Source organism: Rana temporaria, chromosome 6, assembly GCF_905171775.1.
Source record: "Rana temporaria chromosome 6, aRanTem1.1, whole genome shotgun sequence".
Classification (NCBI taxonomy): Eukaryota; Metazoa; Chordata; class Amphibia; order Anura; family Ranidae; genus Rana; species Rana temporaria.
Genome location: NC_053494.1, coordinates 81,401,631 through 81,421,377, shown reverse-complemented (window position 1 = coordinate 81,421,377; position 19,747 = coordinate 81,401,631). Strand labels below are relative to the sequence as shown.

Genomic DNA, 19,747 nt, shown 5'->3' with positions numbered 1-19,747 from the left:
ATGCAATGTCTGTGCGATGCGATTTCTGCCATATAAACTGTATGGCTGAAATCGCATCTCATTTGGACCAAACACGCACAGGACCCTTTTTTTGGTCCACACCAGAATCGTATGGGTATTCACGCCTATGCGATCAGATTCATGTCCTAACTGTCAATTTGCAGTGTGATATGCGAGCTGAAATGGGGGTGTCATTACCATTGTATGACACTCCCCAGAAGTTCACATATGGCAGTGTGAACTGCCGTGCGAGTCGGGTGCGATGTGGGAACCCGCAGTGGATTCGCAGGGTTACCGAATCACAGCAGTGTGAACCGAGCCTTGGTGGGAGCAGTCAGGTGACATTTGTAGGCTGTATGCTGAGGCTTTGCTCACACTGGTGCGATTCGGGAACCCTGCGAATCCACATCGCACCCGACTGGCACGGCAGTTCACACTGCCATATGCAAACTGCTGGGGAGTGTCAGACAATGGTAATGACACCCCCATTTCAGCTCGCATATCGCACTGCGAAATCACAGTTTGGACATGAATCGGATTGCATAGGTGTGAACACCCATGCGATTCTGGTGTGGACCAAAAAAAGGGTCCTGTGCGTGTTTGGTCCAAATGAGATGCGATTTCAGCCATACAGTTTGTATGGTTGAAATCGCATTGCACAGACATCACATGTGATCTGAACAGCAGTGCGGCGCAAATCACAGGAATGTGGAGTGTACAGTGGTGGGTAGTACATGCAGTATGGTGTCAGGATAGTGGACAGTGTCAGATATTTTTTTTTATTTTACAATTTAATATAGATTTTTTTTTCAAAAAGTTTTTTGGGGACCAGTGGATTTTTTTTTAATATTTATTAATTTTTACAATTAAATTGTTTTAATAATTTTTTTTACAATTTATTTTTGTACTATTGATGGGAGGGTGAGGTTTTATTTTTTTAATTTATTTTTTCCACAGTGCTTTTGGGGAAGGGGGATGGGGCAGTGGTCGGTGTCAGTGGACAATGTCAGTGGGGTAGTGGTCGGTGGACAATGTCAGTGGGGTAGTGGTCGGTGGACAATGTCAGTGGGGTAGTGGTCGGTGGACAATGTCAGTGGGGTAGTGGTCGGTGGACAATGTCAGTGGGGTAGTGGTCGGTGGACAATGTCAGTGGGGTAGTGGTCGGTGGACAATGTCAGTGGGGTAGTGGTCGGTGGACAATGTCAGTGGGGTAGTGGTCAGTGGACAATGTCAGTGGGGTAGTGGTCAGTGGACAATGTCAGTGGGGTAGTGGTCAGTGGACAATGTCAGAGGGGTAGTGGTCAGTGGACAATGTCAGAGGGGTAGTGGTCAGTGTCAGTGGACAATGTCAGTGGAGTAGTGGTCAGTGTCAGTGGAGTAGGGGTCAGTGGACAATGTCAGTGGGGTAGGGGTCAGTGGACAATGTCAGTGGGGTAGTGGTCGGTGGACAATGTCAGTGGGGTAGTGGTCGGTGGACAATGTCAGTGGGGTAGTGGTCGGTGGACAATGTCAGTGGGGTAGTGGTCGGTGGACAATGTCAGTGGGGTAGTGGTCAGTGGACAATGTCAGTGGGGTAGTGGTCAGTGGACAATGTCAGTGGGGTAGTGGTCAGTGGACAATGTCAGTGGGGTAGTGGTCAGTGGACAATGTCAGTGGGGTAGTGGTCAGTGGACAATGTCAGTGGGGTAGTGGTCAGTGGACAATGTCAGTGGGGTAGTGGTCAGTGGACAATGTCAGTGGGGTAGTGGTCAGTGGACAATGTCAGTGGGGTAGTGGTCAGTGGACAATGTCAGTGGGGTAGTGGTCAGTGGACAATGTCAGTGGGGTAGTGGTCAGTGGACAATGTCAGTGGGGTAGTGGTCAGTGGACAATGTCAGTGGGGTAGTGGTCAGTGGACAATGTCAGTGGACAATGTCAGTGGGGTAGTGGTCAGTGGACAATGTCAGTGGGGTAGTGGTCAGTGGACAATGTCAGTGGGGTAGTGGTCAGTGGACAATGTCAGTGGGGTAGTGGTCAGTGGACAATGTCAGTGGGGTAGTGGTCAGTGGACAATGTCAGTGGGGTAGTGGTCAGTGGACAATGTCAGTGGAGTAGTGGTCAGTGGAGTAGGGGTCTGTGAACAATGTCAGTGGGGGAGTGGTCAGTGTCAGTAGAATGTCAGTGGGGTAGTGGTCGGTGGACAATGTCAGTGGGGTAGTGGTCGGTGGACAATGTCAGTGGGGTAGTGGTCGGTGGACAATGTCAGTGGGGTAGTGGTCGGTGGACAATGTCAGTGGGGTAGTGGTCGGTGGACAATGTCAGTGGGGTAGTGGTCGGTGGACAATGTCAGTGGGGTAGTGGTCGGTGGACAATGTCAGTGGGGTAGTGGTCGGTGGACAATGTCAGTGGGGTAGTGGTCGGTGGACAATGTCAGTGGGGTAGTGGTCGGTGGACAATGTCAGTGGGGTAGTGGTCGGTGGACAATGTCAGTGGGGTAGTGGTCGGTGGACAATGTCAGTGGGGTAGTGGTCGGTGGACAATGTCAGTGGGGTAGTGGTCGGTGGACAATGTCAGTGGGGTAGTGGTCGGTGGACAATGTCAGTGGGGTAGTGGTCGGTGGACAATGTCAGTGGGGTAGTGGTCGGTGGACAATGTCAGTGGGGTAGTGGACGGTGGACAATGTCAGTGGGGTAGTGGACGGTGGACAATGTCAGTGGGGTAGTGGACAGTGGACAATGTCAGTGGGGTAGTGGACAGTGGACAATGTCAGTGGGGTAGTGGTCAGTGGACAATGTCAGTGGGGTAGTGGTCAGTGGACAATGTCAGTGGGGTAGTGGTCAGTGGACAATGTCAGTGGGGTAGTGGTCAGTGGACAATGTCAGTGGGGTAGTGGTCAGTGGACAATGTCAGTGGGGTAGTGGTCAGTGGACAATGTCAGTGGGGTAGTGGACAATGTCAGTGGGGTAGTGGTCAGTGGACAATGTCAGTGGGGTAGTGGTCGGTGGACAATGTCAGTGGGGTAGTGGTCGGTGGACAATGTCAGTGGGGTAGTGGTCGGTGGACAATGTCAGTGGGGTAGTGGTCGGTGGACAATGTCAGTGGGGTAGTGGTCGGTGGACAATGTCAGTGGGGTAGTGGACAATGTCAGTGGGGTAGTGGACAGTGGACAATGTCAGTGGGGTAGTGGTCAGTGGACAATGTCAGTGGGGTAGTGGTCAGTGGACAATGTCAGTGGGGTAGTGGACAATGTCAGTGGGGTAGTGGTCAGTGGACAATGTCAGTGGGGTAGTGGTCGGTGGACAATGTCAGTGGGGTAGTGGTCGGTGGACAATGTCAGTGGGGTAGTGGTCGGTGGACAATGTCAGTGGGGTAGTGGTCGGTGGACAATGTCAGTGGGGTAGTGGTCGGTGGACAATGTCAGTGGGGTAGTGGACAATGTCAGTGGGGTAGTGGACAGTGGACAATGTCAGTGGGGTAGTGGTCAGTGGACAATGTCAGTGGGGTAGTGGTCAGTGGACAATGTCAGTGGGGTAGTGGACAATGTCAGTGGGGTAGTGGTCAGTGGACAATGTCAGTGGGGTAGTGGTCGGTGGACAATGTCAGTGGGGTAGTGGTCAGTGGACAATGTCAGTGGGGTAGTGGTCAGTGGACAATGTCAGTGGGGTAGTGGTCAGTGGACAATGTCAGTGGGGTAGTGGTCAGTGGACAATGTCAGTGGACAATGTCAGTGGGGTAGTGGTCAGTGGACAATGTCAGTGGGGTAGTGGTCAGTGGACAATGTCAGTGGAGTAGTGGTCAGTGGAGTAGGGGTCTGTGAACAATGTCAGTGGGGGAGTGGTCGGTGGACAATGTCAGTGGGGTAGTGGTCGGTGGACAATGTCAGTGGGGTAGTGGTCGGTGGACAATGTCAGTGGGGTAGTGGTCGGTGGACAATGTCAGTGGGGTAGTGGTCGGTGGACAATGTCAGTGGGGTAGTGGTCGGTGGACAATGTCAGTGGGGTAGTGGTCGGTGGACAATGTCAGTGGGGTAGTGGTCGGTGGACAATGTCAGTGGGGTAGTGGTCGGTGGACAATGTCAGTGGGGTAGTGGTCGGTGGACAATGTCAGTGGGGTAGTGGTCGGTGGACAATGTCAGTGGGGTAGTGGTCGGTGGACAATGTCAGTGGGGTAGTGGTCAGTGGACAATGTCAGTGGGGTAGTGGTCAGTGGACAATGTCAGTGGGGTAGTGGTCAGTGGACAATGTCAGTGGGGTAGTGGTCAGTGGACAATGTCAGTGGGGTAGTGGACAGTGGACAATGTCAGTGGACAGTGGACAATGTCAGTGGACAATGTCGGTGTCAGTGGACAGTGGACAATGTCAGTGGACAATGTCGGTGTCAGTGGACAATGTCGGTGTCAGTGGACAATGTCGGTGTCAGTGGACAATGTCGGTGTCAGTGGACAATGTCGGTGTCAGTGGACAATGTCGGTGTCAGTGGACAATGTCGGTGTCAGTGGACAATGTCGGTGTCAGTGGACAATGTCGGTGTCAGTGGACAATGTCGGTGTCAGTGGACAATGTCGGTGTCAGTGGACAATGTCGGTGTCAGTGGACAATGTCGGTGTCAGTGGACAATGTCGGTGTCAGTGGACAATGTCGGTGTCAGTGGACAATGTCGGTGTCAGTGGACAATGTCGGTGTCAGTGGACAATGTCGGTGTCAGTGGACAATGTCGGTGTCAGTGGACAATGTCGGTGTCAGTGGACAATGTCGGTGTCAGCGGGCTCGCGGTCGGTGTCAGCGGGCTCGCGGTCGGTGTCAGCGGGCTCGCGGTCGGTGTCAGCGGGCTCGCGGTCGGTGTCAGCGGGCTCGCGGTCGGTGTCAGCGGGCTCGCGGTCGGTGTCAGCGGGCTCGCGGTCGGTGTCAGCGGGCTCGCGGTCGGTGTCAGCGGGCTCGCGGTCGGTGTCAGCGGGCTCGCGGTCGGTGTCAGCGGGCTCGCGGTCGGTGTCAGCGGGCTCGCGGTCGGTGTCAGCGGGCTCGCGGTCGGTGTCAGCGGGGGTAGTGTCAGTGGGGGGTAGTGTCAGTGGGGGGTAGTGTCAGTGGGGGGTAGTGTCAGTGGGGGGTAGTGTCAGTGGGGGGTAGTGTCAGTGGGGGGTAGTGTCAGTGGGGGGGTAGTGTCAGTGGGGGGTAGTGTCAGTGGGGGGTAGTGTCAGTGGGGGGTAGTGTCAGTGGTCTTGGGGCTCTGGACCCTGTTGGTATGGGGGGGCGGTTGTTTTATTTTTTCCAACTTCATTTTTTTTTTTACGAACGCTCTGTGTCCCATTCAGAAAATAATGTCTGCCTGCGCCATCACCCCCTTCTCCTCACAACAAACACGGTTTTAGTGCATACCTAACAGATTCCCGCTATAGCGGGCATTTTGCCGCAAAACGGCGTCCCGCGGCAGCACCCGACAACCCTCCCCCCTTAACATCTTTCATTTTAGGGTTAAAAAACAGAAAGGCAGAAAAACGGCGTCCCACGCAAGGACACAAAATATCCCCCCCCCCCCCCCCAACAACTTTAATTTCAGGTTTAAAAAACACGGTGTCCCGCGGCAGGACCTCCCTCTCCCTCGCAGCTGATGGGTTCCCTCTCCTCTCCCGTAAGACATTCGGGGGTGATCGGTGCACCACAGACAGCTGTGAACACCGCGATCCCCCATACATGGCTTTTCAGGTGAAAGCTGCGGGAGAGGGAGAAGGAAAAGTGGCTGATGAAAACCATGCATGGGGGATCAGTGTTCACAGCTGTCCCTGCTGCATCGATCATCCCCCGACTGTCCCTGGACATACACGTGTGCAGAAGTGACAGGGACCGTGAGCGCGCTCTGCTGCTTTAGAGAACGCGCTCTGTCACTCCTGCACACCAGTCTCAACAGGCGCGAGGCTCGTCCTCGCAATGCTGGCTGGTCGTGGAGTTTAGTGGTGGGCGGAGGAGTCCTCTGACGTCACGACTCCGCCCACCGAACGCTGGGAAAAAACACGCCCACAGATTCTGCAATTTTGCAGGGGTTCTCACAGGTGAGGGGGTGACATTTATAATATATGGATACATGCAGAAGGCATGTATAGCATTATAGATTACAGCAGTATTAATGATTTAAATTTGATGACAGTGGGTTTACATCCACTTTAAAGATGCTTGGAAAACATGTATCTATGGGGCATGTCTATAAAGCAGTGAATGTGACATTCACCAATCATTCAGGTTAATCCCTCTGGTGCATGAGCTTTAAAAGTTAAAGATTCATCTGCAGTGAATGTCACATTCGCTAGTTTATGAACACATTCTCTTTTTTATGAGGACTAGTTTGATTATACCACTACACTGTGCCAAAACTAGAATACTCCATTAGATTTTGATATTGGTAACTTATTTTTTTAAATGCTTATTCCTGAACGCTTCCTATGAAAGTACATTTTTGAGTCACTCAATTTAGATACCTGAATGATCCACTTTTTTTGAAGTTTTGCTTTGGTGTTCAACTTGTCCTTGATCACTGGAAAATATATAGAAGGTTCACCGTGATTAGATCTTCCATTGCAAGTTAAAACAGTATTTTTGACTTACTATACAATCTCTTTTCTTAAAGTTGAGCTTTAGGCTGGGTTCACACTTGTGCGATCACAGAATCACATGTGATTCACACTGCATTGCTGTACAGATCACTTGCGATGTCTGTGTGCAATGCAAACTGTATGGCTGAAATCAATGCATTCCCACCAATATGGTGCTGGACACTTTTATTGGTCCATACTGGAATCGGATTGCATGGGTGTTCACACCTATGTGATCCTATTCCTGCACCATGTCACAGTTCACACTGATCCGATCTGGGGGTGTCATTATCTTTACATTGACACCTGAAGCGGTTTGCAGATGCCCGTGTAAACTGCAGACGATTCAGGTGCGACGTGGAAGCCTGCTTAGGAATGGAGCAGATTCCTGCATCGCACATGTGTGAAGCCAGCCTAATTCAGAAAAGCAAGTCCTGCTAGATCACTTCAGGCTGGCCCCGTTTGCAGGTATAGCTGTCTAAAACATAAAAAATAGGTGCCTATACTGTTTAAAATTCAGTAATACACTGTCTCACCCTGCTCTGCACATGCGGCAGTGCTTAAAAATAGAAAGCATTTGTAGAGGCAGATCTGACAGCCTTAAAGCGGAAATAAACCCTCCTATCCTTTACAGCCAAGGAAGCTGCTTTTGTTTGATCTTCAACTGTCATGGTGCAATGACATCAGACATTTGATTGTTTGACAGTTTGGTTGAACAAGCAAGCAAATGTGTCAGTTAGCAATCCAGGAGTGTATCATTATTTTGAAACTGTTAATTACATAGTAGATGAGGTTGAAACAAGACAAGTCCAACCTATGTGTGTGATTATATGTCAGTATTGCATTGTATAGCCCTGTATGTTGTGGCCGTTCAGGTGCTTATCTAATCGTTTTTTTAAACTATTGATGCTCCTCACCGATATTACCGATATCATCCTTGCCACTCTTACAGTAAAGAACCCTCTAAATAGTTTAACTACTTGCCGACCAGCCGCCGTCATTCTACGGCGGCAGGTCGGCTCTCCTGGGCGAGAGCACGTAGTATAACGTCACCCTTTAGAGCGGCCACTAGGGGCGCGTGCGCGCCCCCCGCTCGCCCCCGACTCCCGTGCGTGTGCCCGGCGGTCACGATCGTTACAGAGCGGGGACCGGGAGCTGTGTGTGTAAACACACAGCTCTCGGTCCTGTCAGCGGGGGAAATGCTGATCTTCTATTCATACAATGTATGAACAGAGGATCAGTGTTACCCCTAGTGAGGCCACCCCCCCCCCCCCCACAGTAAGATAACACACAGGGACATACTTAACCCCTTCCCCGCCCCCTAGTGTTTACCCCTTCACTGCCAGTGGCATTTTTATAGTAATCCAATCCTTTTTTATAGCACTGATCGCTATAAAAATACCACTGGTCCCAAAAACTGTGTCAAAAGTGTCCGAAGTGTCCGCCATAATGTCGCAGTACCGAAAAAAAAAACGCTAATCGCCGCCATTACTAGTAATAAAAAAAATATATATAATAAAAATGACATAAAAATACCCCCTATTTTGTAAACGCTATAACTTTTGTGCAAACCAATCAAACGCTTATTGCGATTTTTTTAACGAAAAATACGTAGAAGAATACGTCTCGGCCTAAACTGAGGAAAAAAAATGTTTTTTTTATATATTTTTGGGGGATATTTATTACAGCAAAAAGTAAAAAAAAATTCATTTTTTTCAAAATTGTCGTCCTATTTTTGTTTATAGCGCAAAAAATAAAAACCGCAGAGGTGATCAAATACCACCAAAAGAAAGCTCTATTTGTGGGGGAAAAAAGGACGCCAATTTTGTTTGGGAGCCACGTCGCACGACCGCGCAATTGTCAGTTAAAGCGACGCAGTCCCGAATCGCAGAAAGTGCTCTGGTCTTTGACCAGCAATATGGTTCGGGGGGTAAGTGGTTAAAGTTAACCCTTTTTTCAAATATTTTCCAATTTTAATGAGTGGCCACGTGTCTTGTGTAGCGTCACCTCCGAAGGAGCCGCTTGGTTAATTTGGATTCTCTGACCCCCGCCTCAACTCCAAGAATGACCTCAGCCCCTCCGACACACCTGGTTAAATAAAATTACTGCAAACACATTTAAGGACACATGCAGTAAATACATGAATTACATTTTTTTAAATATATTAGCACGGTTTAAAGCATATGGAAACTTACAACACTGTTAAACCTTGCTACAAATAACCAATACATTAGAAAAGACAACCTTCAATATTTAGCAACTGCAGGTAAGGAGGGGCAGTAATCTATATACCCTTGATACAGGTGCCGAGAGGGAGGAGAGAAGACTTGTCAACTTCTCAGCTCCTTTTGGTCCGCAAACATGCAAAGAAACAAATGGGCTACACAAGTAAAGTAAACACAGTTCTGTAATGTTGCAGGTCCTGAGGTGAATACTAGTGTCTTCGGCTAGCAAACGGTGGGGTCCTTGTAGATTTAAACAAGCGTGCATGGAGCAGTAATCCCCTAAAATGTTCTGTTAGGCAGAGATTAACCTGCCTGGCGTTATCACAGAGCGTGACTCGGGGTGGGTTTTTCATGCTGCGATCGGTATCCCCGAGTCACGCTCGGGGTAGCTGTGCAGAGTGTGCAGCGGCGCGGCTTACCTGCTCGCAGCATCCACAGACAAGTTACTCACATTGTCCCTGGATCCTGCGATGCATCCCCGCTGTGTGAGGGAGCAGGTCCTCGCTCGATTCACAGTGTCCCCGTGTGCCGCCGATCTCCGTTCCCTGCGACGTTACGACGCACGGGGGCGGAGAACGGCGCCAAATTCAAAAAAGTAAACACAATACACACAGTATACTGTAATCTTATAGATTACAGTACTGTATGTAAAAAATACACACCCCCCTTGTCCCTAGTGGTCTGCCCAGTGCCCTACATGTTCTTTTGTATAATAAAAACTATTCTTTCTGCCTGAAAACTGTAGATTGTCCTAAAGTGTCCCTTTATGTCAAAAATGGTTTTAGAGCAGCTAGAAAACAGCGATAATAAATTATAATCACTTGCAGAATTGTGCGATAATGATTTATGGGGAAATACGTCATAAAAAAATAAAAGTAATGACAGCGACAATTCTGCAACTGAGCAAATTTCAGTGATTTTGAGTTGATTACATTATTGAATAATTTTTATTATAATTTTATTATTATTTGTTATAATTATTTATAATTATTTATTATATTATAATTTTTTTTTTTTTTTTTTAAATCATACCCGGGATGCCTACAAGACTCTTGTTTGGTCAGATTTAAGTGAGTTATTCCTAAAAATTACAGACCTACAGTATAAAATGCCAAATTTCCTTGCAAAACAATTGTACCGCTTTTGGTACGTAATTCCAGACAGAATCATACCGCCAGGGAGGTTAAAAAGGGGAAACTACTGATGGCAGTTCCCAAACAAGCATTCCGTGACACTAAAAAGGGAGATTGGTGTCTGCATGCAGTGTCGGTATGGTTTCAAGAAGGATGTTGGGTTTGCACCCCCTCACCAATTCTCGGTGCAATAACAATCCCAGGTGCTGGTTCAGGCTCCTGATGCTCCTAGCAATGTTATAAGGCACTGGATCTCTTGCTGATGGCCGATCGATATGACTGACATCGAAACTCGCTAGATGAACAGGCAGCAGCTGACCTAATACCCGAATGGGTATCTTGATCCCTGAAAAGTGTGGGTCGTCTATGCTGAGCTGAGTGGTGCTGGGTTGCCGAGTAGGGTCACTGGACTAAGTAGTGGACCACGTGGCCGTCTCTCCTCAGATGCTGGTACACCAGACAGCTCTCCTCAGATGCTGGTACACCAGACAGCTCTCCTCAGATGCTGGTACACCAGACAGCTCTCCTCAGATGCTGGTACACCAGACAGCTCTCCTCAGATGCTGGTACACCAGACAGCTCTCCTCAGATGCTGGTACATCAGACAGCTCTCCTCGCTCCATTACTTCAGTACTTCCCTCTCTTTTTCCCCCTCAGCACTTCCTGAAACTCCCCATTTTTCCTCAGTTTTCTGAAAGGACAAGTCAGCATCTGTCTACTTCCTGTGGCCAAAAGGAGAAATTTCATCACAAAATACCTGCTACACTTCTAAAACTCTTCCACAAAAAAGTTTTATGCCTGTTGTGGGGTCACCAGTACGGTATTTGTAAATTTAAATCATATACCCTCTCATGCCTCTCTTCTCCAGAGAGAAAAAGTTCAGTGTTTGAAACCCTTTCTCATAACTAAGGACGAGCTCAGGCGTTAGCAAACCCCACGTGCAGAGGCCGCCATTAAGTCGGCACTGTGCTAATCACAGGCAGTGAGACATTTCCTGAACTCTGCAGCCGCGCATCCTGGCGGGCTCTGCACATGGGGTTTGTAAACACGCCTGAGCTCAGCCTTACTCATAACCAACATCCTCCCTTAATTATTTCCAGTACAGCCTTCCTGAGGACTGGTGCCCAAAACTAGACAGCATACTCTAGGTGCGGCCGGACCAGAGTCTTGTAGCACTGGAGAATTAATTGTTTTATCTTTGGAGTTGATCCCCTTTTTAATGAATGCAAATATTAAGTTTGCTTTGTTAACAGCAGCTTGGCATTGGTCCTTTTCCATCCTAGATTCCCCCAGATGGGTTCAGTTCTGGTATTACTATACACAAATTATATAGCGCTAACAGTTTACGCAGCGCTTTACAATGTAGAGGGGGACAACACAATTACAGTACAGTTCAGTACACAAGAGCCCTGCTCGTAGAGCTTACATTCTAAAGGGAGGGGGTGGTGGTACAAAAGGTCATGATTTGAAGGGGGTAGCGGAAAATGATTAGATGGGGGTGGCTCAGGGACAGTTAGGTGGGTGTGGGTAAGGCTTCCCTGAATAAATTAGTTTTCAAGGATCTCCTAAAAAGGTGGAGAGGTTAGGGGCTGATTGGACATACTGGGGCAGAGTTTCAGAGGATGGAAGAGGCTCTGGAGAAGTCCTGAAGGCGAGCAAGGGAGGAGGGTAACAAGGGAGCTAGAGAGCAGAGGTCCTGGGAGGAGCGTAGGGGACAATTTGGGCGATATCTGCAGATGAGGTTGGCGATGCTATAGGATTTACTTTTGCTCAGGGGCTCTGGACTTCAGCAAAATGGCAGCCTCCAGCATTAACTATCAGAAGCAATTGGTAACAATTATGTGGAATGTACCGTATTTATTGGCGTACAACACACACAGGCGTACAACACGCACAGGCGTATAACACGCACACCAACTTTAAGAGGGAAGTTTCAGGAAAAAACTTTCCACGGCACCCTGCGTATAACACCCAGGCACAGTTTACCATTTATTTTCAGGGTAAAAAAAGTGAGTGTTATATGCCAATAAATACAGTATATTCCTTACTAAAGAACTTTTTTTTACAGTATATCACAGATCAGAGCCAGTAATTACTACATGGGTTATGGGCCACCTTCAGGTGATGGACATTGGCATAATCAAGACCGGAAGTCCCCCTCTATATAACCCCTCCCACATGGGGAGTAACTCACTTTTTCCACCAGTGTCTAAGGTGTTGGTCACGGTTTACACAATGCTCCCCAGAAGGGCCCTACCCAGGGCCAGGGAGCTGTACAATCGGATCCATTCAAAAAGCCAAGAACAAATGCAAAAGTGGATGGTACCTGAGCCTCGATACCGAAGAACAAGGTTTTGCCTGTAACGCTTCTCCCAGGAGAGCTGGGCCCTGGGATCCAGTGCCTTGGTCACATTGCTATACCACAGGTTGCTCTGGCAGGGTGCGCTACAGGTCCAAGGCAGTGGACCCTACACATTAAAGGGGACCCTGTCCTTGAAGTTCTGGCATGACTCCAAGCCCGCTGTGATGGGTGAAGATTGATTCACTGTTTATTTCAGTAGTACCCTGCAGCGGGAATGGTAAGTTTCTTTGTGGGCTTCTTTTTAATGAATAGTTGATGTTTTGCCTGTATTCTCTCCTACCACTAGAGGGTGTGAAGTAGCATACTTGGTGTCAGCATCCCATGGTTGCCTGGTTGAAGGTCTGTCAGCAGCGCTTGTGGAGGAGTTCTGCCTTTCACTCTCAGTTCATCACACACCTGAGGGGGGGGTTTGGGTTTCACCAGCAGTGAGTACCCCCCCCCAAGATCCGAGTGGATCGCCGCTTGCGCATGTGTGAAAAGGAACCTCTTATGTGAAAAAGGGACACCACAGTGGGCGGCACCGCCAGCGTGCATGTTGCCCTATGGTACATGCACGAACTGGCATTGTTTTATAAATTCAAGCCGTGTGTCTACAGGTGCACGATGGAGAGACCAACTTTTTCACAGGGCACGTAAGCGATGGGGTCAGGCATTTTCAAGACTCTTATGTTCAGCATCTGAGCTGTGGCATTCGATGGCGGCATATTAAGATTGCCAAGACTGAGCTCAGCAATAGATGCAGAGTAACTAGGACCTCTGTTTTGTGCCGAAGACTATGTAGTCCCGAAGGAGAGGGGCAAGAACAGGGAGAAGGGGTGCAAAAGTGCAGCGGTCAGGTCCTGGGAACCCTAGTCACGCCTCCACGGTACCCGATTCCCCTGTAAGACCTGAAACTGTTGACCAAGCTGAACCCATGTCAGGCATTGTAGCTACCTCAAATGCCCCAGCCTCTGCATATGTAACTAAAGATGACTTGGCTACGGCTGGTTTGGAGTTTAAGCTGGCTAGTTTTATCGCGTCCACATCCCAGTCTGGGAAAAAATGTGACAGGTCCCCTTCCCCAAAATGTGACAGGCCCCCTTTTCATCTCTGGGTTCTTTAAAGGCCTCAAGGGTCACATGCTTTTCCTATGCACCCATTGCTGGAACAGCTTATTTATGCTCCTAAGAGATTCTCTCAGATTTATCCTATGGAGGAGAAATTCACTAAGAATTGGAGTGTGCGATAGTGGACGCTGCTGTTTCTTCCCTGAATAAAAGTCTTACTTGTCCGGTCGACAATGTTTCAGGTGTTTAAAGATCCAGCAGATAAAAGAGTCATTGCTTAAAGCCTCATTTGATCTTTTACGTGGAAAAATTTAAACACGTCGGGGATACCCTATATAGCATCCCAATTTGGTGAACTACTGTATATATGGATATTGTGACACTGTTCTGTAAATACCATGTTTTTTTTACACCAGAGCTCCTATTGTCTTTTTCATGTAAATGTATCCATTTTCCCTTCATACCACACTTTATTATGTAAATTTGATACTTTTTGTTTCAAATCTGATTTTAGTGAATTAAAATTACATAACAAAAGAAACCTTGTCCACATCCTATAGGTAATGATAAAGAACATGCCATATTATAATAATATATAAAACATAGAACACATTACATATAAACATATACCAACACACTGCAGGAGTCCCTACAAAAGGGAGAGGGGAGAGAAAAAAAAGGGGGGGAGAGAGAAGAGAAGAGGGAGATACCACCAGAGACTGTCTACTCATCAATAAATTCCCATAATATAAAGAAACACAATCATACTCTAGACCAGTGATGGCAAACCCTGGCCCCCCAGATACCCCGAAACCACACACCCCACGACGCCCACGCACTCTGCAGTGTAGTTGAGCATCATGGGAAATGCAGCCCCACAACACCCGGGGCCCCAAGGCCTGCCACCACCGCTCCAGACCATTCAGATTTTTCTCTTTTTCCCCTCTCTTTTTTACCCTAATCCGAAGATCCCTGCCTTCTCTTCCTTTGTCCAATTAGATGAATATATATATGTTTTTCTATTCCCCATCTTCAACTCCCACAGTGATGTAAGATATATACAACACACACATTTTTTCTTATAAATAAAAAAAACAGAAATGGCTACTCAAACCGAGATCTCCTCAATCATCCCAAATCTGAACCATCTGAGCCATTTTTTATTAATTATAAGTGAATAGATAAATATAATCGTTGAATCACAAATGATTCAGTTGTGTAAACCATACTGCTGCAACCATAAAAATGTCAGATATAAACATTAGATGCATAAATAGTAAAAATAAAGTTGCGCTGCATGATATTGAAATATTCAAGTGAAAAAATATTAAACACAAAAATAAGGTACACCAAGTGTACTATATAGATAAACCACCGTGTAAGTGCAATATCAATATATAAATGATAAAGTGGATAACAGTTAGTCCAGATTTTGTGAACATCCAAAGGTGTCTACAGAGCTGTGTCAAACAGATCCAAAGGAAACCGTGCAATAGAGTAGAAAAGCCTCCACCTCTAATATCACATCTGCTTACCAGCTGACGTGGATCCCTTTGAAAGAGATCACATGCGCGTGTGGCTAACAGCCAAATGTAAGGTTTCCTGGGACTTCCTATATGCTGTCTCCTTGTGAGTTCCTCCTTAGATTGCTCGATCAAAGGTCCCCATTACGTGTAACCCAAATGAAGAGCGATGCCAAATATAGTGTAATATTGTCAACTATAAACATTTATTTGGTAAAAAAAAGTACATCACACTCACATTTGGTAGAATAAAAAATCGCGTGTATGTTATGCTGAAGTCGGCCGGCTTAAACTATCCGCCCGTCCTTCTAGGATAGCAGCAGGGGTGTATTACGGTGACTTCAGCACGCCGCTTCTCCCTACGCTGTTTCGTCACAAGACTGACTTCTTCCAGGGGCACGAGCGCGCGCTGACTCGCCACTTTTTAATTCATTAGCAACGCCCAGCTCTGAGGTCCGGGAATCGAGGACGTATATCCGCCATCTTTAAATGGGGATCCCTGCCAATACTGATGTTTGTACGGGGATTAAAAGAAGGTAAAAAAAAACTTAGACCAGCTGATCACTAATAAATATATCTCGACGTTCAACAAGGATATAAATAATGAGGGACATGAGACCTCTATAGTGGTGCTTAAACTTAGTCTCTCCTATTCATGCTCATATCGCTAATTTTACAGCATATCTGTAAATAGTCACTAAACAGAGAGGAGAAAGTTAAAGCTTATTTACTTAAAAAAATTAAGTTAAAAAATATGCCCGTTTGCACTTATAGCTAAACAAGACAACCTAGACAATAAAAAATTGACAATATTGACGGTTTGAAAATTATTTATAAAATTTAAATAAAATGATAAAAATAAGAATACAAATAAAATATTATCATCATATATATCCGATGTTATTCACCAATATCAATGCGCGCAATAAAGCCGCAATGCTGTGGCAGAAATTGGTTACTGTATGATGATACATAATAATAATAATCTGTTAAAAGTATAAACCTTGTATAATGTGACCATCATATATAAGGTTATTTAAAACAGATCAAAAATGAAACTCAATGCAACTATAAAGAGTTACAGCAAAAAAGGAAAAATAGAGAGAAAAAAGGGGGGGGGGATGAGCCCATACGGTATAGTCAACAGTGTACCCATCTATCCAGATTTACCCGGATCTCAGAGTTGGCTTACATAAAGTGTCCAATAAAGGAAGACCTATGCAGACATTAAATAAAAATTAATACTACAAAAGATACAATTTCTGGGGAAATTGTGCGACGTGGTCTTGCCTCCACCAATACTCCTGACTGGAGACGGTGCCCCTGGAGATGTAAATGTGATCCAACAGTGTGTCGATCCAGTTTGGTCCATTGCCCCATCAAAAACTGCTCCTTCAAAAACTACCCCATCAAAACTGCACCATCCTATTTGCCCCATCAAAAACTGGTTGCTATGGACTGGTTGTTATGGACTGGTTGTTATGGACTGGTTGCTATGGACTGGTTGCTATGGACTGATGGCTATGGATGGGTTTCTATGGACGGTTGCTATGGAGGGTTGCTATGGACTGGTTGCTATGGACTGGTTGCTATGGACTGGTTGCTATGGACCGGTTGCTATGGACCGGTTGCTATGGACCGGTTGCTATGGACCGGTTGCTATGGACTGGTTGCTATGGACTGATTGCCAAGGAGGGGTTGCCATGGAGGGGTTGCTATGGAGGGGTTGCTATGGAGGGTTGCTATGGAGGGTTGCTATGGACTGGTTGCTCTGGATTGGTTACACAAAGTAATAGCCCACCGATCGGGAACAATCCGCACGTTTCGATATATTACTCGTCTATGTAGTGTAAAAACTGTGGGAGGAGTTAGGGTGGCAAATTTGGCTATAATAAGAATAATAACTAGAAAAGACACAATTTCTGGGGAAATTGTGCGGCGTGGTCTTGCCTCCACCAATATTCCTGACTGGAGACGGTGCCCCTGGAGATGTAAATGTGATCCAACAGTGTGTCGATCCAGTTTGGTCCATTGCCCCATCAAAAACTGCTCCTTCAAAAACTACCCCATCAAAACTGCACCATCCTATTTGCCCCATCAAAAACGGGTTGCTATGGACTGGTTGTTATGGACTGGTTGTTATGGACTGGTTGTTATGGAGTGGTTGCTACGGACTGGTTGCTACGGACTGGTTGCTATGGACTGATGGCTATGGATTGGTTTCTATGGATGGTTGCTATGGACTGGTTGCTATGGACCGGTTGCCATGGACCGGTTGCTATGGACCGGTTGCTATGGACCGGTTGCTATGGACTGGTTGCTATGGACTGGTTGCTATGGACTGATGGCTATGGACTGATGGCTATGGACTGATGGCTATGGACTGATGGCTATGGACTGGACTGATGGCTATGGACTGATGGCTATGGACTGGTTGCTATGGACTGGTTGCTATGGAGGGGTTGCTATGGAGGGGTTGCTATGGAGGGTTGCTATGGACTGGTTGCTCTGGATTGGTTACTATAGACGGTTGCTCTGGACTGGTTGCTATGGACCGGTTGCTATGGAGGGTTGCTATGGACTGATGGCTATGGACTGATGGCTATGAACTGGTTGCTTTGGACTGGTTGCTTTGGACTGGTTGCTTTGGACTGGTTGCTTTGGAGTGGTTGCTATGGAGGTTTGCTATGGACTGGTTGCTATGGACTGGTTGCTATATGCAGAGCATGCAGAAGTTACGCAGAGCCAAAAAAAACTGAGACATATCACCTCACAGTGTGTGGGAGGAGCTATAGAAAGCCCTCACAGATGTGTGTATGAAGGTTTTTACCTCGGCGTCTCCTAGGAAACCAATGTAAACATATGCAAGCAGCCTCTAACCAGGCGTCTCAAACTGGCGGCCCTCCAGCTGTTGCAAAACTACAAGTCCAATGAGGCATTGCAAGAATGACAGTTACCAGCATGACTCCCACAGGCAGAGGCATGATGGGACTTGTAGTTTTACAACAGCTGGAGGGCCACCAGTTTGAGACCCTTGCTTCCCTGAGCCATATCACCACAGTGTGTGGGAGGAGCTATAGAAAGCCCTCACAGATGTGTGTATGAAGGTTTTTACCTTAGCGTCTCCTAGGAAACCAATATAAACATATGCAAGCATCATTCTAAGCAGAGGAAAGTTCCCTCAGCCTTGTGTGGGAGGAGCCAACTCAGCTCACAGCTGTTTGTGAGCAGTTATAAAACTCCTCAGCGTCTCCTAGGAAACCAATTGTTTGGTTTGCAGCCTCTCTGTAAACACAGCAGAAATTGAGGATTGTTTTTTAATACATGTCCTGTTCAAATGGTTGTATTTTAAAAACTATAAATCGTACAGCGAATATCTTTATATTTTACGAATCACAAGACCCAGACCTACATGTTGATGTATAGTATGTCTCTGAAATACTATTGAAGGCACAGTCGCAGTTTACAAATTCCAAAGCAGATTTTAGTTTTCTAAACTTTGACCTCCATTGACTTCCATTGAAATAATGGATGGCGTAGGTTGCAAACAAATTATCATATTGTGAAAACGGTTTGGTCAATCACTTAGCCGTGAACACGTGTAGTGCCAGCAGGGATAGCTGAACGTTTTGATATAAGATTTGTGCAGGTCGGCTTGAAAATGAGGTTGTGGTCGCAGTTTGCAAATCATGTGCTGATTTTTCCGTTTTTGACATTTCACACTCTAGCTCTCCCCAATCATTCCTATGGGAAAATTTTGCCGCAAAAATGACGATATTTCGCGAACGATTCGGCGAAACGTTCCACAAGGTAATAGCCCACCGATCGGGAACAATCCGCACAATTCGATATATTACTCATCTATGTAGTGTAAAAACTGTGGGAGGAGTTAGGGTGGCAAATTTTGGCTATAATAATAAGAATAATATATATGTGAGATAACAATAAGTGATCTTGCTATGCAAGATCACTTAATAATATATATGTGAGATAACAATAAGTGCTCTTGCTATGCAAGACCACTTAAATATGATCTGTTATCTATAAAAGCATTTACGTCAATGTCTACATTTAACTTATAAGGGGCATAGGTACGTGCTTGATGGATCCAGGCCATTTCAAGTCTGGAGATCTCTCTGACCAAAGAGCTACCTCTCCAATGGGCGTCATATTTATAGATCCCCAAAAACAGTGTACCAATAGGATCACGATCATGGAATTGATCGTAATGATTGGACACTGAATGCTGGGGAAAGCCAGATCTGATATTTGCAATATGTTCACCTAATCTTAATTGCATCGATCTTTTCGTTCTACCTATATATCAAAGCCCGAATGGACATTCTAAAAGGTATACGATGCAAGTTGAGCTGCAAGTAATGAAAGGCTCAATTTGGTGTTCTTTGGACATACTAGTTGAAATGAATGATAGGATCTTTTTGGATTTGCTTTTATTTAATGTGCATACCTGGCACCTACGGCATTGGTGATAGCCTATAATGCCTCGTTGAAAAAAATGAGACCTTTTTGGTGGGAGGATCCACAACATTAGGTGTGATTTCATCTCTTAGAGAAGGTACACCTCTAAAGATGACCTGCGGATTGGTTGGTAGAAACGTTTTGATAATTCTATTATTTTCTAGCAGGTGCCAATGTTTCTTAATCAGTTTCCTGATCGCATAGTGTGGAGTAGAATATGTTGTAATGAATGGCACTGTCGGTCTATCCTTACTAGACTTAGGACCAGGATCTAACAACCTTGATCTATCAATATCTGCCACTTCCTTGAGGGTAATCTCCAACGCACCGGAGTCATAGCCTTTCTCCAACAACCGATTTTTTTGATGTATTTGCCTGAGCATGGTAATCTTTCAACGTAGTGCATTTCCTTCTCATTTG

The 19,747-nt window shown here is 46.4% G+C and overlaps 1 protein-coding gene across 4 annotated transcripts in view; it reads right to left on the bottom strand.

Annotated features, from left to right (window-relative positions):
- The window catches only part of LOC120943578, a 276,900-nt gene that overhangs the window by 43,610 nt on the left and 213,543 nt on the right, over positions 1-19,747 (bottom strand). For all 4 annotated transcript variants that reach the window (XM_040356956.1, XM_040356958.1, XM_040356959.1 and 1 more), the window contains one exon: positions 6,446-6,501. In XM_040356956.1, the coding sequence (XP_040212890.1) occupies positions 6,446-6,501 (56 nt within the window). The remainder of the gene's footprint in view (positions 1-6,445; positions 6,502-19,747) is intronic.